The sequence below is a fragment of the Dreissena polymorpha genome, chromosome 11 (assembly GCF_020536995.1).
Source record: "Dreissena polymorpha isolate Duluth1 chromosome 11, UMN_Dpol_1.0, whole genome shotgun sequence".
NCBI lineage: Eukaryota > Metazoa > Mollusca > Bivalvia > Myida > Dreissenidae > Dreissena > Dreissena polymorpha.
This window is the reverse complement of record NC_068365.1, coordinates 77,460,811-77,483,727: the sequence shown is the minus strand read 5'-3', so window position 1 is coordinate 77,483,727 and position 22,917 is coordinate 77,460,811. Positions and strand designations below refer to the sequence as shown.

The following is a 22,917-nucleotide window of genomic DNA, read 5'->3' as shown; positions in this document are numbered from 1 at the left end:
TGGCCATCGCTGTGATCCGTAGAAAAACGTGCAGAACAAATCGGTTAAAACCACGTGCAGTTGTGAGAAAACCGGGTATGTGTATACACATACCTGAGAAAACACATGTACTTATTTTGACAGTTGGGTGGCAACTAGCAAAACAACTATTAACATTAATCAGCAAGAGATCGCACTAAATAACAGAAATGACCACGTAGAGATATCATCACTTACCCTATTTCAAATATTTTCAAGCTGAAAATTGTCCCCCACACATCTTTTTTAGTTTATTTGTTTTGTTTTTTTGGAACCGACGTGCATCTCACAGAATATTCATCCAACTTCCGTTGTTTTCACTTTCGTTATTAAAAACTCCGTTTAAAAGAATTATTTCTACTTTAAGATTGTTAAAGCGATGTATTAATATATTATCGATAGAATAGTATACCGTGATGAATTGAACGGAGTTACGTATCGATCTTTCTGTCAGTCTGTAAGCGTACTATTTTATGCGCAATAAATTAAGTACAGTGATTCGACAACAATTGTAAACATTGGTGAAATGCTTCTTACATAGTTATTCTTTTGAGTGTTTATGAGGTCTGATAGTGCAGTTTGCAAACATCAAAGGAAAGATTACAATCCAATGCATTTGTCATCGTCAACCGTTTGGAATGTCAATAAGGCGATGAGTGAGTTTTTAGCATGTTTCTTTCTATTTTATTAATTTAAAAATGGCTGCCCCCCATAGTGATGAAATGACATGTGTTCGAGTTTTGATATTTCTAGATATGTAAACTTTTTTTACTATTTAAGCGTAACTTGCCCTCGTCAATGTCGAATTTTCCGCCGAAATACGTGGAATAAACATGATTCATATTTTTGAAAATAATGTATATTTTAGTGTTAAAATCGCTTTGTATTTTGATTGATTTTGTGGATGTTATGATACGTTGATGTACAAAATTGGTAGCAGTTTGAAGGAAAAACATCCTTTCAAGCATATATGTATACATTTTCAATGTGGCACTCTTCCTTTAGACAAATTTGAGTTCAATGCTAGGGGTCCCACATTTTTCATAATGAAGCCTCTACATGAACCTTAACCTACTAGGCAAAGCTTCTTTGTCGCATAAGATAACAGCAACGTTTAGCAACTCGAAGCGATCGTAAATTCAGTTTATTGCGTAATTGTTACTTAAACCAATACAGCAAAGCTTCTTTGTCGCATAAGGTAACTGTTACGGTTAGAAATTCGAAGATATCGTTAATTCAGGTTATTGCGTAATTGTCACCTCACCGAAAATCTCCACATCGTGCTTTTAGTAATCTCTTATTTGAATAATTCGCCAATGTGAATAATTTGTATGTCCTTTTTATTTTTGAAGATGATCCATCTAGTATATTTTCTATATTGTGTAACTACTAGAAAAAAATACAAATAATGATATTTTGTTGGACTGATAGCTTAGAAATATTACAACTCAAATAATCACTGAACAGATTTTTTCAGGACGTGCATGTTAATACGTATTATCCCATACGGCAATGCACGTCGCTGAACATCAACGCACATAAGGATTCGGATATGTCTATTCGATTCCTACTCCGATGCCTGTTATGGTCTCGTAATTTGTTTTATCAACATAAACCGGCAAGTCGTCAGACCGTTTTATAGCACAAATAGTGTCTCTCTAGGTGTTGTCTTACATTTGTTTGGGCCACATGTGTTGGGCGCGTTGCCAAGTGACTACGACCCAACCCCACCACTACCATCCTGTGCAACAAATTAAATAAGGGACTTCCACAACATAATTTACGTGGGTAAATCAGCGTGTAAAAATAAAATGTACGCCAAATGTATTCAACTATTAAACAAAATGACACATACTATTATCACAAATCGTGGCCGAGACTTGCAGACATGTGTCGTATTCTCAAACGCTTAAATCACCTACTGACGTTTTTGCCAACGCATATCAGTTTGAGAAAACTAACTGACCTGATTATTTCGCATTTGATTATAACGGAACTCTGTTTAAACGAGCGGACAACAAGTTTTTGAGGATCCAAGATAATAGCAGAAGAATTTCACGATTTGTCGTTGACCTGGACATAAGGTATTTTAGTTAGATTTTTAGTTATAATATTCGTCTGTTCTACTCTATTTACAGTATGGAAACATTTAAGGAAACTTGTTACTGTAATCGATGTTATTGTGTGTTGTTTCAAAACATATTAAAATTAACGCTATTATAATATCATATTCTTCAGACTATATTGTATTTCAGCGATGATTGCCTGCAATGTTATAGGACTTTTTATTCTTCTTATGCACGGATACGCCACCGCTGAGTATCTTTCAAGACCTCGAAATGTCTCTTCACCTCAGTACAAGAAGAAAGACGAAAAAGCGGAGGTAATAAGTTATACTTAGACCGACATTTGTCTTCACAACGATAAGTACGGCAAATATGGTCGGAATATGTGTTACTTTGAATTATAATGTTGTATGCTTTGTTATTTGTTTGAACGCACTTGTGTGCAAAATGTTAGATATGACGATATATCATGTTGTAGAAATACAACATCCAACTAAAAGGATCGGATGATTTTGAGATCAACGTGACTTATTCAGGTTGTATTGGTCTTTTGGTCAAACTATATTCAAAGGAAAACTTAATATTTTATTTCTGCCATTTTACTAAAAACATTAATAATTTAAATATTAAATACTGCTTATATGTTGATTACATAAAATTGACTATCAATTATTAAAACTTAATTAATTTTTTATTGCGTCAATTTAAATAGCATGTTACTCTTTTGATGTATTCGAATATTGCCTGTATCGCACAAAGGTCACAAAAAAGATACACGTCCGCGATGATTTAACCATTCTACCAACTATTAATAGGATAGACCGGTTTCTCCTTGGTAAGTAAAGTGAATTTTCTTTGTTTTACTGGATCTATTTTTAGATATCTTTCCCCATTGTTACCCCAATTTTATCAAGGGCGACTACTCTGCATTGAATGTTTATAAAAACATACGGATTAACTTCCTTTGAACATACATGTTATAACATTTCGGGGCGCCCAACGGGATATTATTTTGTCCGGAATAGATAAAAAACACACAAAAATAATAATTTGTAAGCATAAAATAAATAGCAAATTTGTTGGATTTGGTGGAATATCGATTTTTATTCACTCGCGATCATAGAAAAATATATATCATTTTCTATGATCACTCGTGAATTAAAATAGATATTCCACCAAATCCAACAAATATCCTCTATATCTAGTACTCTCTCCATTTTGTACCATGCATTTACTTTCTTATAAGTGCATATTCTAATTTACATGTGGTTCACATATGTTGTATTGTATCAATGTTTTAAAGTGAGTAAGCATGATTTTGGCAAATATTTATGAATTTATGTGAAATGTGTAAAACAATTTATAATCCATATATTTCAATATAAATTAAAATAAAAGTTAAGAAGAACATGTGTCGAAAAATGAGAAATAAGCCAGATATTTAATTCTGAAATCGAAAATGTCTGTTCAGTCGAATTCGCCAGCATGAATATCATGCATGTGATATGAATCTAAATTCAGTTTTACGGATCATTTTAATTTCCTGCAAGGATATCTATTCATACGACACACGAACACTAGCTCCGATCATATTTAAGCCGCGTCATGGAAAATGGTTCACTTGTCATATTAGCGTAGCTCCAGACTATCTTTATGAGCTTTCGTATACTCATGGCATGCGAAATATGCACGCATGACGCGGCCTATTTATTATGACGTTGTGTCTTTTCAGTCAATCCTGACCAAGGCGGAAATGGTATGATTGTTGCATACACCTTCCAAACACACATTTATTAGAAACACTATTTTGTACAAACTCCTTTTTTAACATAAGCAGATACTCAAACATTTCAGCTTAATCTAATAGTAGTATTGCGAAGCACTAACATTTAACATAAAAACTTGTTTCCTGCACGAATATACCAAACACCTATATACATTTTGTACTAACAACAAACCGAACCATTTTTATTAAATAGTCCAAAACAGAGCTTCGCTGCATACGATAAATCGAGGTTTTGCAACGTATTGTGTAGATTTCTCACAACCAATTTTATAAATTACTGTTCATTACAAGACCAGCGAAATATGATCAACATAGACTACTACTTAGTCACTTTTCTCTTGCAATTTACAGCCAATCCATCTCAGCACGCCGTGGGACCATCAGGTAGTTAAACGATATATGTGTGTGTTTGTGTTGTTTCAAAGTCTTTCTGTGATGATTTGCTAATTGATGAAGCTCTGAAAGCGCTCTTAAATGCAGTTGCACTTAAACGATTAACTAAATTCCTTTGAGAAATCCGAATAGTCATTTCTTAACAAAATTTAAAATACTCTACCGTGCATTTATGAAAACAATTTAAAAATATAAAATATATAACGACGTATAAATGAAACTGAGTGAGTCTTTTGAAGTCGATTATTTAAGAAATTATGTGCGGCTTAGTGTTGGCGATTGCGGTATTAACCAACAGTGAGGAGCTCGGATGCGTTGGCTTAAATTACGTGGGAAATAGCGTTCCCATAACGTCAAAACAACACATAGAGAATACTAGGTTAGCGTTGAATACAGAGAAGTTTATGTTGCGAGGCTTAGAACGCCGGAAGCGCGAGCCTTGGCGAGCGCGTTCGGTGTTTGAGCCGAGCAACATAAACTTCTCTGTATTCAACGCTAATCCTAGTATTCTATTTATCCCATTTGATTTTTTTCAACGTGACATTTAACAAAAATAGATCTAATTACCTTACTAATAATTTTAATTCAGTCATAAAAGCGCTTAAAATCTAACAAATGTAACCATGCGTAGTGATATACATGTATTTGTTCTGGTACGCAAAATAGTCTTTAAAAAATTCACACAAACTGTAAAACAAGTAAAAATATCACCATATGCCTACATTTAATTTTACGCAGTAAGCGAATTTTAACACATTACGACCGCGAAAAGAAGATTTTACTTTACTATAATTCATTTTATTTTCGAAAGAAAATGATCAAAATCCAATATGGCGGCGATTGCTCCTGACAAAATGCTGTCGATGTCAACATACATGTACACCATCGACGACCTAGTTCTGGCTACCATAACTTTAAATGTCGCTTTTTATGATTTTTGACTGGCGCGACTTTGTACAGGTCTGTCAATAGTCTAAATAAACTGTACGCTAAAGTTTCTTTAGCTATCGAAGACCTTGACAATTTTGACGAGTAAACAGACAATTGCAGCGACTGACACTTTATTTGACAAAATATAATACAGGGCAATACGTTTTCCGACTGCGGACGACGAATTTAAGGACGCGCAGAACATGTTTTTTATATAATGTTATGGGTATGCCGTGTGTGATCCGATGCATCAATGGCGCCCATGACATGGGCCATATTAAAATCATTTCCCCGAGAACAGGGAACGACAAAAGTACAAACAAAAATCAAAACACGTAAGAACTAGTATCTTACCTTTAATTATCCTTTAAAATCCATTTAATAATCCATTTAACTCAATAATTGACGATTTGCATCCAGGGTCTTCAATAATTATTTTAGCATAGTTAAATAAAGACCCTCATGCCATTCTATCACTTTATTCAAATGAGTTTATGAACGCGATAAACTTTCTTCTTCGTCACACGTTACGTCATGTACTCTACATTACTGCTGTTCAAATGAACCGGAGCAGTTTATCTAATAATAGCCGTTGGTAAACTCGGTTGCATTTGCAGATTTCTGCATACAAACATAATTATGTTTAAACTTGCACAATGTTTTATTTATCTATGGTAAATGCCCTTATTGTACGAGAAAATAATTTAATATATAAATACACAAAGAATGGAAAACATTCCAGTACACAACAGATAAATGAGTAGAAAATACCCGTGTACAAAATGGGACGTTCCCAATTCCAGTGTGGTGCTATTTTTACCATCTTATACTTTACACAGCTCTATGCCTTGCGTGAATTGAAAAGGAAAGCAAACAGCAGATTATTCATGAACTGTGCGATATGTGTATGGCTTGTTGTACATTCTTAATATTTAAGTTAAATGTCAAAAGTATATGCTTTGGTTATAAACAATGCACATTACACGAAATAAGGAAAATGTGATCAATTGACAATTCAGATATGTCGACATACAGTACATGTAGAAAACATGTGAAATAAGTCGCGTTTATAATAAATCGTCCAAAAAAATGGGGAAAATGAAGCAATAAGTATGTCAATTTATGACGCCATCAATCAGCTGATTCATTATACGGATGGCGAAAAATTATGTCATATGACTAGATTTAAAGGTTGAAGGTCGTATAATTTTGAGCTTAAGTTTTGTCGACTTTGTTTCTTATGAAAAATCATTCAGTGGAAAAGTAAATATAAATAAAAAATAACAAAACAAAAATCGTGTAATTTTATATTTTATTTCAACATTTATTTTGGTGAATATGTCATATATTTTTTCCTGCAAAATTTGCACATTTTCTTCTTATGGGTGACCTTATAATTCGATCAATGAACCAAACAATATCGACCTAATTTTAGCGCATATCGCATGACGTCATTTAAAAAATAGTCCGTGCACGCGACAGGTATATTCCACAGTGTTGAATACAAGAAAGTATATTCCACAACGTGTTATACCGTCAATGTCGCGGTGAAAATGGGATAAAAGTCGAAATGACGTCGGCTTGATTTATATAAACATTTTATGCATAGAATAGACGTCAAAGGTCGGTAATCCACAATAAAAAGATTATGCTTATAAATGAAAAATAAATACAATACGTAATCAAGCGTTTTTTGTTTACGTAAATATAAAAATGATACAACTTATTTGGTTTTACTGCGATGAACTCAAATATATATGTGTAAATAAAATTGCCTGGATGCGTGTTTAATCACGTTCATGTCACTGGACGTGTACAGAATTTTTGGAACTACTTTCAACACAGTTTGCTCCGTTCACAATTTGTCTCAGAATAACAAAAATTAATTTTCATTTTTTGTATATGGAATTCAAGTATAGGATCGCGGTAAAATGTATTATATTTACTATTTTAGTTGAATGCACTTTGTAAATTGTCGCTCGATCAATGTTTCTGGTTTGCTTTTTACCTTAACAAATTACTAAATATCTTCGATATTGCAATGGATAATTCACATTGACAAGGTTAACTTGGTGTGTATCCGGCAACATACCAGCCCTGAAACGCTTGAAATAATATTACATAGGTACGGTCTTTATGCCAACATTTTCATTTCAGATTGTTTCTATAACAGTATGGAGTACATGGGAGCATACCGACACACCTACACAAACAAACGCTGTATCAAATGGGAGGACATTGGTCGCCCCTTGGGCTCATTCCCCGATGTGAATATTACATACGCGGAGAACAAATGTAGGGACCCGAATGGAGGTAAGTTTGATTCACATATGCTTAAAACAAATGGCAATTTAAACGTTGTGAAAAAAATGTGAGGATATGACGAAAGTCTACCCTCCACATTACAGTTCTGTGGATAAATATTGATGACACTTGATAAGAATGGCAGAATGGTTATCATGAAAAGATCTAGTGCAATTTTAAATGTTGCTCAAATGCATTCAAATCCAATGCCATCAATTTTAGTACTAAACAATTGCTGTACATTGAACTCAGGCGAGGACCCTAAAGCCGACATGCCCATATTGAATTCATTTCTGTTTTGTTAATGCTTTAAATAATAATATAACTAAGGTTGAATGGTGTTTATTTTATAAATTGAAGTTCTGTATTAAAAGCCCATAAACACTCAAAATAAACGAATATTTCGTACAATGTTTCGAAAAAAAAAAGGTAAAAATATAAGTTTCATATAGCAATAGCCAAAATTTCAACGCTAGATGTGGTCGTGTAACATAGATTAAAAGAGATACAAAATGCTAGTATAGTGGGGGACATATTGTTTTTGCCCTGTCTGTTGGTCTGTCTGTTGGTTTGTTTGCTCCAACTTTAACATGTTGCTATAACTTTTGCAATATTGAAGATAGCAACTTCATATTTGGCATGCATGTGTATCTCATGAAGCTGCACATTTTGAGTGGTGAAAGGTCAAGGTCATCCTTCAAGGTCAAAGATCAAAAATAAAAGCGGCGCAGAAGGGGACATAGTGTTTCCGACAAACACATTTCTTGTTTTTAAAAAAAAAAATTGCGTCACAATTTCTCATATGTGAATTAACGTCTATGCTATCCGAATATTTACGATCGATCGCGAGATTCGCTTCGAGCAGCTTCGGAAGCACGACGCAGGTCTAATGAATACGCCGTTTCTCCGAAGCTGCTCGATGTCAGTCTCGCGTTCGCTCGTAAATGTTCGGATATTGTGGCGGAAAATTAACATGGAATACATTGTCGCACTTATAATAAAAACGAGCATTGTGTATCTCGTTGAATCATTGTTATCATACCACTTCTATTGTTTGAATTTTGACTATTGCTATAAGGAACACTGATGTGTATGGGTTTTATTTAACGAAACATGTTGCGAAATATTCGTTGATTTTTAATATTTATGTAACTTTAACAGTCAGTTTTGTTGCATAGAAATTGAAATTAACTGCATCATACTTTTTCTTTAAAATGTCAGCGGAAAATGGGAAAGTATTGTGGAAACGGTTTCTGCAACAGTATATTCATTAAATTATTAAATTGTGAACAGCAAGAATTTATATTTATATTTAAAAACGGCATTTACACATGTAGACTACGTTCACTTGTAACGAACGTTCTTTTATCATCTTTTTACGAGATGTCTGACATGAATTGTCAACAAAGATCATAAGCGTGTATATTGTCATTTAATATATGTCGAATGTGGCTTTTTTACTGAGCAATGAGTATCTTAATTTCAATATACCACATGTTAGTAATAGCACAACAGTTTCCAGCGTAAATCACATGCATTGAACACAGACAAGAAAAGTGAAGTCTGTCTCAATTTCCATTAACCAAACGTTACACATAGAATGTCGGTCTCTATTAAAGTATCATATGTTTGAACACACACAAACATTATGTATAGTTAAACTGCATTTTCGTTTTACTTTGCAGTGCGTGGTCATCCTTGGTGCTATGTTGCTCCAGACAAGTGGGAATTTTGCCCTGTGCCATTTTGTCAAGGTTACTATGTATTATGATTACGCATTATAATACACTTATTTAATGTATCGAATTATTTACATGCCATATCTAGAAAGTCAGGGGGGTATTCAACTTTTTTTCATAGCTTAATCTTAATGGGGCTTGTCACATTATCTGTGTGTGGACAATTAATTTCTTGAACTGCCCTTAACTAGATTTTACAACATTCAGTTTTGCTAAGTTTGGAATGCATATTGCTTTTGAATTGTTGAACGGTCGACGGAGAGCTGTTTCTGTCAAGAAAACAATAACCAGAAATACATATTTTACATTAGACAGTGCTGACAGTTTAAGTTGTTTCTAAATTTACTTGTTAGCGAGTAATGCATACTTTTCTTTTATATCAAGTAAAAATATATCTTTACCTGTCTGTGCTGTATTGCAAATTATAACGCACACATTATATTAATGCCGATACTAAACATCCCTAGCATTTCAGAAAGCTACGTCGTAAACGTTCTCCAGCGGATCTAAAAAAGCACAACATTCATTAAGATGACGTACATATAGACAGACCATCCCATGGCATATTGTAATTCAACAATAGACGAACTTTCACCCTTATATTTTTTTACTCAAAGCATTTAAAGCTATGATCAAATATCCTCTGACAGTGTCGTCATAAAACCAAAGTGCATTGATAACATCAAAAGTTCGTGAGCCGGACCAAAACCTGTAGCATCTTGATTGGCTCAAACCAGCGACTATGCGGCATTAAGTGCTTTTAATAAGTCGATCGAACTTGATAAAAAATAAATTATAATCGCTTTGTTCCGAAACAAAAACTAAATGACACCAACACACACAATTTAGGAAATTGTAAGGTAATAACTCATGATAAAAGTGAATTGAACACAATTAAGTTTACTCTGTGATCACATCTTTTCATATTTAAAATAGGAAATCATAAAACAAACACTGCTATTACGTTAATTTTCTTTTTGAACTAAACTCTTTTGTATGATCCCAAAGCTTACACGTTGATGCTATCTAAACACGCATATATATAACCTAGAGATTCTTGGTTTTGTGTATTTATTAAGAAAGAAAGTGAAAAAACAGGTCCCGACAGTACCAAACTTTAATACTGACAAAATGTACGTTTAAACGGAACGGAAACAGCGTGAATGCTCGTTTATGCGTTATACCCGTACAGGACATCCTACCAGCTAAGTCCGGAATGAAAATGTGCAAACAGCGATCATTCATAACATATGAAAGGAGGTCGATAGATCGCTCCTACGTATTGTTTGTGGAATAATCTCATGTTGATAGTTAGGATAACTCAACCAGGTGCTATTTAGCAATAAAATAGCACCCATAATAGATCATCTTAATCTGTCGATTTTGTTAACAATGTGTGACTTCATCTGTATTTTCGTTACTAATTGTAACAAGTTGTCTAAAGCCACAACGCACATAACAATACGATCAATCACCGAGACAGTATGTTAATTACTTTTATTATATGTTATGATACGTCTAAGCTTATGACGTATTTCTACCGATAAAGAGTGCTACTACAGCGACAGAAGCCATCAGTACAACGGGCACGTGAGCACAGCAGAAGGCGGGGGCATATGCGAGACGTGGGCAGCGATATTGGCGGGAAATCCGTCTCTAAAGCCCGAAATGTTCCCGGATTACAACGTCTCAGCAGCCAATAATTACTGCAGGGACCCGTATAAAACAGGGCGCCCACAGTGTGTAGTTGGAGCGCACAGGACGAATTGTAGTATACCGATTTGCAATGGTAAGCTAAATTATATTGAATGCAGTCCTAACATATCGCTCTTATGAAACTGAAACTAATGTTTAACACTTAATAATCTTAATATTTTCATTAAATTACACTATTCAAAAGTCGACACAATCTGCACTGCATTGTGCAAAAATTGGTCTTATGCCACACGCCGCCAACGTAACTCGAGAGCTACACTTGCCGCTAATGATACCACGATATATGTCAAGGTAGTAAAGTATTTTTCAAAAATCAATGTGCAATTAAACTGTATTTGTCGAAGGAGTATCCACAATTTTACGTGAATCTTAATCAAATAATGTTGTAATTAAATGTCGATTTCTAATGCAAACAAACAGTTCTTTACTCTTCAGACAGGCACTACCGCTCTGTAAGTTGCCAATACATTGTACAACATGTTGCAAACATTTTCTTTTATTTGAGTTAGTCACTTGCGCGAACAAAACCAGCAGATGACTATCCCAAAGTAGATATCAACCGTCAAGGTTTACAGTAAATCAACCTTTCATTGTAGTGACAAATGGATTGTTCCTTCTAAGCATTAAAATGTAGTGAAGGTCCTCGAACAAACACAGCACACATGAAACCCTATATAAGAGAGTTCGTCATGCACAATAGGCAGTTTTTAAATCAATTACCTAAATACAGCTATAGTTGTAAAATATATAATTAAAGTGAGCACGGTCTGAACCTGATTGGGTTTGGGGGTTGGGGTGGGGCGAGGTTTGCAATTATCACCCTCAGTGATGGCTAAGGTCAATGCCACGTTTACGCCTTTGCCATGACTCACTGTATGTATCCTTCATTACAATGACAAGTTATATGATATCCATCTTCCAGGTCCATGCCAGGACCGCAACACCGACGTCAATTGTAACCTGGTCAGCTCGTTCGTCTGTCCCAGTCCCTACCTGTCCTTGACCCAGTGTGCTAAGACGTGTGAAAATTGCAGTCAGTATAAATTGCTAACGCTTTCGGGCCCCGTTGTACTTAGCTGCCTACGTCATGCTTTGACGAAGGCACACACATTGATGTCTCATGATAATAATAACATTTAATTCAGGGATGCAAATAAATAACATGTACTAGTTTCTTATATAAATATAATAAATAAGTAATCACACTGAATAGGATACAACAGACTAAAATACAAGGAATACATTACAATGACTTTAGTGTGTGTTCATTGGTGTAATAAATTTGTTAAAGTGTCAAAGCTTAGAAATAAAGTTGGGCTGTTAATTTTGAAGTATTTCGACTTCTACTGCTTAATATTTATTTTATTGAACTATATTTTGAACAGTTACAGACTTAGTGTTGGTCACTTTCGGGCTTTTCCATATGTTGCGTATTTCTTGCTACCAATACTTCTCGGCTTTAACACATTTATATTGATTCATTTTAAATCTTAGATCTATTGCATTGAACGCATAAGTCTCATCGAGACGACTTTAAGAGCGTTTTATGCGTAAATCAAATATTTTGTAGAAGATGTTAAGAATATCCCACCATATGGTGATCAAACACTTTGACCTCCTCTCCGCTAGGCGGACACAGTATAAATTTCGCAAACGCGCATTTTTATTTGAATATGAGTTATTATGAATTTGATTTGTTCATTTCAAATTTGGCTTAATTGATATTTACCCGTATTTGTTAGAGATTTATATGTTTGAATTGTGTATGGCTTATGTTGACCAGATGTTGTGTTTTATACTATTGTAGATGTCGGAGTATTACCAAATGTAGCAAAAGAACCACCTGCAGGTATATCGGTCGCCATATCACTCATCAATGACTATATGTACATTAGTATATATATATATATATATATATATATATATATATATATATATATATATATATATATATATATATATATATATATATATATATATTTATTTATTTATTTATTTAAATATTTAAATTTAACGCTACTATATTTACATCTTTTGAATCAGTTTACCGTTAAAAAGTGATATTATGGGCATTTTTCACAGTTGAATCGAGCTGAAAAGAATTAACAGGTCAAAAGAGTAAGTTAAAATGTGGTTACTGACCAATTATCTGCAACTCATCTTGCTACCAGTTGTTTATAAAAATATATTTTATATTACATATTTTACGTGATCCACCCAGTCCTGTAAGCCGAAATGATTCGTAAAATAAAATGGTGTCTTTGTGTCGTATAAACGAATCTGCACTAAAACTAAATTTAGGTTCACATTGTACATGCGTGATCAGTTGTTAAAGTCTCTATAACGCTCAAAATCAACGAAAATTTCGTTAAGTATTTCGTAAAATAAAGTTAACACCTTAACAATCTTATAGCAATAGCCAAAATTTCAACGCTACATGTGATATGATTACATAGATTTTTGTAGATACAAAATGCTCGTTTTTATTTATTTGTGGCCACAATTAATTCCCGCGAATATATCTTTTCATACGACACACGAACAACATGTTAGTGTTCATGTATCGTATGAATAGATATGCAAAACAAAAAATAAAAACGAGCATTTTGTATCTACAAAGATCTATTTTACCAGACAACATCTGGCGTTGAAATTTCGGCAATTACCAAAAGGAACACTGATTTTTAAGTTTATTTTACGAACAATTGTACGAAATTTTCGTTGATTTTGAGTAGTAATGTTACTTTAAAACGAAAGTACGGTTGATATTCAAATGCATTATTGTTCTCTTTCCGGGATATTGTTTTAATATGTTGATGCTGCATTAACAAATATAAGTGTATATGAAGTGAAAACACCAAAAATAAACAACGGTTGCGATAGACACCTATATACTGTTAGATGCCCATAATATCACTTTAAACGATTATAAAACGTGCAAGATTGCAAAAGTGATTTGAATACATACAAGTACGGTTATTCGCGCAGTGCATACTGTATTGTGAAACAACTATCTACTATCATTCAATAGATGAAAATACTTCTTGTCATGTTCTTACTAAACTTGCTACTTACAATATTTTTCTGCAAAAGAAGAACTCACATTGAACAAAGCGTCTACAGATTTCTCATAGACAACAACCTAAACTTCGTCATTTTCAAAAATAGTTTTATTGCATGACTTGCTTCAAATTGTCATGTTGTTTTTGAGCGCACTGTCAAACATCGACTGTACTTATATGTGTTGTATGCCGTAATGCCGTTAAACAATTAAATACAAAGTGATTGATTCGTATTACAGTCGTTTGCGAAGACAACCCGATGGCTAGCTGTTCCTTGCTGAGTTCTCTCGTCTGCCAGAATGAAACAACCGCCATTAACCTTTGTCCGAAAACATGCGACGTTTGCGGTAGGACAACAATAGATATATTTCATTACCGAAGCGAATGGTCCCTCAATAAACATCTAAGACTACTAAATTATTGAAACTGTCACCGAGTAATAAACCATTTATGTAAATAATAAAGTAAATATAAATTGTGTCAATGCATCGAAAAGTTTTATTTAAAGCAGTGGAGCTTGAACCGGTGTTGTGCAAGATTAGGTGTCTTTCTCAATGTGAACTTTTTTTTTATTTCTGTTTTTAAATTGTTTTGCAATCAAATGATATGTGAACAATTAAATGAAAGCAAAGTGAAATTTTAACTATTTCGGCAATAAATTTTAGATTGTAAACATTCTAAAAAGGAATTGTTATGAACTTATTTTACGTTTTTGTCCATATGTTCACAACAAAAAACAAAAAATAAGATATGTCCAACATGGCAATGTTGTAGCTAAAAAAATCCGATACTCAATACCCTCGATTCATTGTTTACAAAACAAATCTATTCAGCCCATTTTAAATTCAATAAAACGTCCAAACAGTTTGTTTTAATGCATTCTTTTTTAATTGTTTTGCGCCAACGGACCCATGAAACTTTAAAAGAACAATTGAAAAACTAGATTCAGGAATCCTGCAGTCCGATTTGGTTTTCTTAAATCGCCCCCTTGGTGCAAAAATGTACCATGTGACATTGAAATTAGAAGGCACATGAAACCGTTCTGCCCAATGGTGCGAAATAATGTCGGCATGTAAACATTCGACAGCTAATTGTTTCAAAGTGTTATTATGTCAACACAACAGTTGATTATAAACTTTGCAGATCAAATTTTATGTGAGTCCTCTTTCTCTTAAAAAAAGTCTCATTAGACAAAAAAAATTCCAGAATGTTCCTAAAAAAAATGAGTGCTTAACAATATTCGCGTTTTAACATTTAAACCGTGACGTGGCTGACATATCCTCGATATAAAAATCTTTCGCAACAACCCTTTAACTAGTGTTAAGTGAACATTTACCATATTGGCTAATCAAAATAATGTTGCGCTTAAAGATTTATTTGTATGGGTCAAATGTTTACAATTAACTTGAGACAAATTATTTTCGCAGTCATGGCGCTCTGTATAACGGGGCTAGTCTTTGATATTGTGCAGTGTGCAATATTTCTAATTTACTTACATTTTGTTGTTGTGCATATTACGTCTTTTGTAGATACATAGCATGGATAAAGTGAACAGATTGGCAGACATTTGCTTTTTTTCAGGAAATATTGTATACTTCGTAAACTAATTCTTATGTTTGTTTTCTTGTTTTGCACAGTTTACATTGAAAGTCTAATACGTATTTATTAGAGTGCCGTTATAGCACTTAAAAACAGTTCATTGTGATCAAACAAGTAATGCAAGTGATTAATTTAGTTTGATCGTGCCTAAATTTCACTCTGGCATTTACATATTTGCATGTTTATTATCTTTTGGTTAATACAGATAAGCATTGTAAAAACAGCTTCTTCTGCTTCTGTTTCGGATGAACATTTGAAAGGATTTCTAAACATTTTGCAATCCAGAAATATTCTTCTGCTTCTTTTCCAGACAAACTGTACGGCATAAGCACAACCACATCTCTCGTTACCATGAATTCACAACAAACTACATCTCAAATGACGACAAATACAACACCAACAAATATGCCAACATCAACAACAACGCTCAGAACTACGACACTTACGCCAACAGCAACAACAACCATTACCACTTCACCGACGACGACAACAGTAACAACCATCACACCGACGACAACAACCACAACCCGTACTACCACGACACCTACGCCAACAACTATTACCACGCCTCACTGGTTGGAGTGGGGACCATGGAATTGCACATTCACTGGAAATGAATGCTTCCAAACTCGATACAGGAATTATTCTTCCCTCGGTTATACTGATATATTAGAGTTTTTTTATCCAGATTGTTTTCATTGACTCATAGCTGGCACATACAAAACTATTTTAGTAAGTAATTAAAGATTGTTCAATCTGATTTGCGACTAAGCAAAACGATACATGAGAACAGATAAAAAAACTGTGTCACCTTATGCATAGCAATATGTGCGACCATTCTTTTTAAACCAGAACAAGTCAGCTTAATTGCACTTTAAAAAATATGATAGTATAACCTAAGATATAAATGGTGTTTTTAATGCGGTAAAAACGGCAATATATTATCAATTCTTCATTCTTTCCAACTCTTTTTCTCTCCATGTGCGCACACAATGAAATGATTCGCAATAGCATCGAACAAGATAGTATTATGAAACTGTAATTCCTTATTTTGATAAGATTCTGCATCACGTTATGATTTGCATACCTCAGATGACTATACTATTTAAATGTTGATGACTTTCTCAGAAACTAAATATTATTAAAACAATCAGATAACATCATAAAGCCTTGATAATGGTGTCACAATAGACATTGATGCACTATTGAAAAACGTGAAAAGAAAAAGTGCGCTTATACGGAAGTGCATACTCCCAAATCGATTAGGTTTTGATATGAAGGTCCGTTCGTATGTTTTTAAGATGTTTTGAAAATTAAAATTCGGTTATAAATGGCTGATTGTCAAGATATTATCAGTGTTTTTCTCATGTGCGTTTGGTTTGTGTTTATTTCATGAACGCTCAACAACCATCAAAATAAATTGTATAAAGGGAACAACAGTTGTAAAACATATGTTGAAATGCGTAATATTTGTATTTTTGATGTTATGTGTACATACAGGGAATATAAAAACTAGTTACGGCTTATAACTTGTGATAGTTTATGCATTTTGTGTATTCACGTGAATAAATATTGAATTATAATGGCACGTTTTTAAAACATGTAATTAACTTACCGGTATGTTTAAAGCGTTAAAGTAACATAAATACTCACAAATCAACGAATAGTTCGCAAAAATATTTCGTAAAATAAAGTTAACACATAACAAATCAATGTTCATTATATAAAGCCAAAATTTCAACGCTGGCTGTGGTATGGTTACATAAAAATAACGAGATACAAAAATGTTCTTTAAAACGGCTTTTAACAGGTATATATGCATGACAACGTGTTTATGCTTTTGTGTGCGTATATATTTTAATTAAGATGTTTTAGTAAATCGATACCTAAAAAAATATTTATTTTTTTCACCAGGCAACGATGGTTCCGACCGGTATGTGGTAAAGCCTTGCAACGTAAATGATTGCCCAGGTAATAATATACTAGTAGTGAACAGTATACATGGGTGGCAATATAAAGGTTGTGCATTAACGACTGATGTTTGCGTGATAATTATGAAACGAAAGTATCAAGGGGTACCTTAGTATATACAAACCAAATCACATGTCGAGTCACATTTGATAAATGTTAATTCACGTAACGTTTCTTACTTAACGCCATAAGCTACACGAACACGTTAAAGAACAGTGCAAGAAAAAAAAAACACGGTAGAAAGTGGATTAATACTATTGCGATTTATATTAATAGCGCTGCAAATATGGGCAATGATGGTTTTATTTTCGAAGATAAACACAGTGCATGTACACATGGGAGACCCTTACCCTAACCCTTTTTTTGGGTTATCACCCCTGACCATGCCTCGTCCGTTGTAGTTTTCCGTCTCCCTGTACACATACATAACCTGCTATAGATTTTACGAGAAAATGCTTATTCATCTTATTATTAGCTTACTGATATTTCTTTTGAATAAACAGCTTCAAGTGAATAAAGTGAAATATTAATAAAAAATGATTTTTTTTTTTAAATTACGATTACTATTAGTATTCAATTTAAATTCTAAAAACGAGTGCATGTGACATAACAAATTTCAGACAGCAACATTGAAAACAATTTTTGGTTTTAAAATTTAGGTACGGTTAAACATGTTATTAATTATGAGAATGTAGGACACTTGTGCAGACTTTAAAAAACAAATATATATATATGTTTAGGAGAGATCTTGTACAGTTATGTAGTTCAAAATAAAAAGAGCATTTACTAATCACAACATTAAGAACGCAATTATTAACTGTTCGGAAATATTTATTCGGCGTTTACTTGATGTTATTTTCTCAAATTCATTACACATTCATATTTCAGGATGTTTACCTAGATATAAAATATAAAACATTGTGAGATAATCTTGATAGAAAACTAATGTATAGACACACCGGACATTTTATATTTTATAATATTATATATATCTTGTCTATTCTATAGTCTAGTATAACATTATAACATAATTTTAATAGATTGTTTTATCGGTAACAGTCTGACCTCAGATTCTTATATCGAAACCATAAAATATACGTCAATATTAATTGACGTATAGATTTTATCTAAAGCTCCATGTAAAGACACAGACGCACTCAACTGCACCGCGGTCGGAGAATACCTCTGCCACACGGGCCTGGGTCCTAAAGCATGCCCAAAGACGTGCCATCTATGTGGTAAGTATTGCACGTTTTCATATATGTTTCTTCCCTTGTCGATTTATATAACGTTACTTATGTTTTCCACAGGTACGATTCTTTCATATCGATAAGGTAACTCTCTTGGATATATTTATGTTACTTTATCTAGCATATATAAACACTAAATTATTGATCGCAAACGATAACATTTTTAGATCATAGACACTTTTTTCAGTTTTTATATCAAGTTTGGGTTCTTTTTTCAGAATCAGGATGTTTCGACCTATTAAATTGCTCCTCGGAAGGAGCGCAAGCCTTCTTCTGTCGTAATGAGGAAGACGCAATAAAATACTGCAGAAAGACGTGCAAGAAATGCGGTTGGTAAACGTTTATAATTAAAAATGCATATCACATCGCCTTACCCATTAAGCCAACCACCGATTGCGTTCATATAGGCGACAACAACACAATCTAATTAAGGGGTAATATCAAGAATATTACCTACATCTTAACACAATGAGATGATTAAATAGCTTAATCTGGGACGCCACTTTACTCGCATGCATTTAGTTCAGTTTTCACAAAGCACGACACATATTAATGTCGATTTAATATAATGAAATCAATAGAGACATACTCTTTCCATTATGTACAATAGTTGTTATTCGGAACTCTCCTGTCTGGGTTTTTTCCGATATTTGAGCACGCGCGGTAGGTAAAAACAAAAGCTGACTAGCATATTTTAAAAGAGAGTGAATCAATAATTTCTCATATCGCTGAATAGTAAACACCACTTTTTCTGCTCAAACGTTCGTTATAGTTGATAAAAAATACCATGATTTAATAATTTTTCTTTAGACAAACTAATCTCGATCGTGTTTAATTAGTAAGAATACCATGTAACACGATATAATGCTGCGTGTACATGTAAACAGCGTCGGTCACGTAACTATGTCATTGCATATTATACTGTGCGTAGGCATGTGCATACAGTTTTAATGGAAGTTTGTCAACAAAGCTACCAAAACATTGACTCCATCGTATATATAATATACTATTTAAATATATTTAAAATGATACAGACAAGTACCAAACAACAAAAACCTTACTATCCTCAGTCCATTCGTAGTACTAGAACTTATATATCGTTCAATATCAGTTGGATATTTATATGTCTATTGATGTAGCTCTATTGTGATGCCTTTCTGTAATCTAACCTGAAAAGTAAAGAAAACTATTTGCTAAGACTAGTACCTTAAGATTAGAAGGCACATCACTAACGAGCTTTACCATACATTACTTTTATTTGCTATATCTATAAAGCATGCCGAAAAAACAAGAACATGAATAATGTTTTTCAAAAGAAATGTTGCATATGTCAAGCCGTTAATTTGTATAGGTTTTTTCATTACCGTACAGCTGAAAAAGTCTGTTTTGCATGTCTTTTAAGGAGGTTAGCTACTGGACCCATTTGTATTGGCGGCAGTACATCTGAACGGTGATTTTAGACTTTAATCCTGTATTAAACGTCTGACATACGTGTACATGTATATCAGTGTTAGATTTGTTATGTGTAATAATTAATAATAATAGTAAATGTAATACTGTAACAACAAAAGACTCAATTTTTTTCTAAAAGAAACACTATTGTCGTTCAAATACTTATTATCATTACTGATTGGGAAGCAAATCGGATATTGACGTTACTGGTCATTACTGTATTGATGATGTATTAATGTTTGTACCTCCCGCGCGCAATCAGAAATCGGAAAAACCCACAGCGCACACGAGTTCCGAATTAAATCGATTGATAATATGTTATGTTTTTTACGTCACTTTTGACCTTAGGTGACCTTTAGGTTACATTCATAAAAATACCCGCGGCTACCCACGAATTAATCCACATCATTTAGTCCATTGGCTGATTTGAGAATACCACCAGAACATTGGAAACATGGCCGCGTCTTTCTAACACTGTTTTACTGCGTGTTCAGCATTTTATCTCTTATGAAAAGGCATGATAGATAGAACAGTTTTACACTCAACTCTTCACATCAATACAATTTGTGCGTAGATTCTACACCTTCGTAAGTTCGCGGTTAGTATGTGTGAATGTCAGAGTTTATACAGGTCTACATCGCTGGGTCTACACGAAAACCTTATTATGTTCTGCCCGGAGTTCGCGGCTAGTAAAATAATCGTTATTAAAGACGCTATAGCGTGAACTATGTGAACTGCAATTTCTTTAGACCAGAAAGATGTTAAATGAAGATATCCAGCGATATAATTATGGTATGTCAATAATAGATTCTTAATGTGTTTTCAACAATACCATGATAAATATTATTTTTAATTAATTTAACAAGAACTATTCCACCATATTGACTGATGTATTTAGCATGAACGCGACAATTCTCGATACTGTTAATACTCGAATCAAATAGCAATTCCCGACAAACCACTAAAACAGGTTTGTTCGAAGAACGCGCGTATAAATATTTAAAATATGTACGGATACTTCGCGTGTGGCCGGTTGGCTCATATGTTTTAATTTCACTTCCATTATTTTTTTGGTTTTCTGTTTTGTATCTATAGGTTTATGACCACAAATGTAATAATGTAAAATAAGCCGCAAAAACTCCGCGTAACATCCCGTACTGCGTGTGATGCAGCTAAGAGCTGCACAGAAAGACATTCGCCATCCTTGATCTCATTCATTGAACTCTTTACCTTTCATAAACTTCAACCACCATCAACGCCGTATATCTTTTTTTTATAGATATTTCTTGTTTTTAAAAAATACTTGCTTTCAAAATGACGTTCTGTCTTTTTTTCAAAATGCTACCATGCATGTTTCTTAAATGATACTTTATTACCTGTCGGCATTTGTATTTATTTAACAAGATTTTTAGGAAAAGCACTAACTTAAGGTTAACTTTAAAATGCTGTACACATACTAATATTTAACTTGCATTACGAGTATTAATTACATATTTAACGGTGCGTTATGTGTTTAACAATGTACATGTATATTACTTCGAGTCGAAAAAAAACTGATGATTTTGTTCCCATTGATAAAACACTGAAATAATAATATTTATTTTGAATAACTATGTGTAATATATATAAGTACATATTTGATATAACACGAGTTGCCATTTCATATAAGATTTTATAAAATATGTTCATAAATGGTGTTTGGAATCGAGACTCTGGCTCATGCTATATCATTACACCTGTCATAACTGTTTTTATCACATGCTTATAAATATGCAAAAAAAAATCCGTAGGTTTCATAATAATACCTTAAAGGTGTTTAAATAACGTTGCGTCACTTCACGCTGCAACGTCGTGTTAGCAAAAACGTAACTTAATTGATCAATAAAACAAAACGCCGACAACGAAAATGGTAAAAAACTAAATTCACTTTTTTTAGATAAAACTATTCGAAATGGTTATACTACAACTATATGAATAACGAATCATGCAATTTTACTAACGTGTTGATGCAGACAAAAACAAAGTCCACAAGTTTACAGAAATTAAGTTATAATAAGTGTACGTCAAAATTCAAACATTATTGTTTTTATATTTACACAACGGCGTTTCTCAAACAATAAATAATGTAAATAACTGTTTTTGTATATTTTGTTACAGACAGATATCCAAAGCCCGTTACCCTGAATCAGTGCATGGATCCCGTTGCTTCCCCGTCAGTCTGTTACACACTTCACAAAGAAATGTGTATATGCGACGACGAGTAAATTAAATCAATTTGCGAAGGCTATTGTGATGGGGCGTGTGGAGGAACGATAAGAAGAAATGATACGAACAGTGGATGTCATCATACAGACCAGGTAGATTAGATTTTTTTTTTTTTCTCAATCTTTTACAACTGTACGCTAGTATTATATGTATATATAACAAGACATTTGACACATTTTGGCTGTCCGTTAGCTCAGAGGTTGGTACATGCGATTTTCAATTTTGCGACCCGGATTGGATCCCCTTTCCCGGCGCCTGTGCGTTTGGTAGGTGGTCACCAAACCGGACAGGTGGGTTTCCTCCGGGCACAACGTTTTCCCCAACCAACCACCCACCCACCCCCACATACACGCACGCACACACACA

The 22,917-nt window shown here is 33.6% G+C and overlaps 1 protein-coding gene across 1 annotated transcript; it reads left to right on the top strand.

Annotated features, from left to right (window-relative positions):
• Positions 1-2,813: 2,813 nt before the first annotated feature.
• Positions 2,814-22,637, top strand: LOC127851779 (integumentary mucin A.1-like). The gene is made up of 14 exons (XM_052385648.1): positions 2,814-2,919; positions 3,817-3,840; positions 4,222-4,254; positions 7,351-7,506; positions 9,183-9,251; positions 10,786-11,025; positions 11,875-11,985; positions 12,760-12,801; positions 14,254-14,361; positions 15,924-16,268; positions 17,528-17,584; positions 18,718-18,822; positions 19,053-19,163; positions 22,444-22,637. Exons 4-14 carry the CDS (start codon positions 7,368-7,370, stop codon positions 22,548-22,550), a joined length of 1,434 nt encoding a protein of 477 aa, XP_052241608.1. The 5' UTR covers positions 2,814-2,919; positions 3,817-3,840; positions 4,222-4,254; positions 7,351-7,367; the 3' UTR covers positions 22,551-22,637.
• The last annotated feature ends 280 nt before the right edge of the window (positions 22,638-22,917 follow it).

What these genes read in the sequence shown, in the direction of transcription:
- LOC127851779 (XM_052385648.1), top strand. Translation starts at nt 7,368, where the DNA reads ATGGAGTACATGGGAGCATACCGACACACCTACACAAACAAACGCTGT. An exon ending in ATGTAGGGACCCGAATGGAG is followed by an intron (nt 7,507 to 9,182) that starts GTAAGTTTGATT and finishes TTTACTTTGCAG; the next exon opens with TGCGTGGTCATCCTTGGTGC. An exon ending in CCCTGTGCCATTTTGTCAAG is followed by an intron (nt 9,252 to 10,785) that starts GTTACTATGTAT and finishes CTACCGATAAAG; the next exon opens with AGTGCTACTACAGCGACAGA.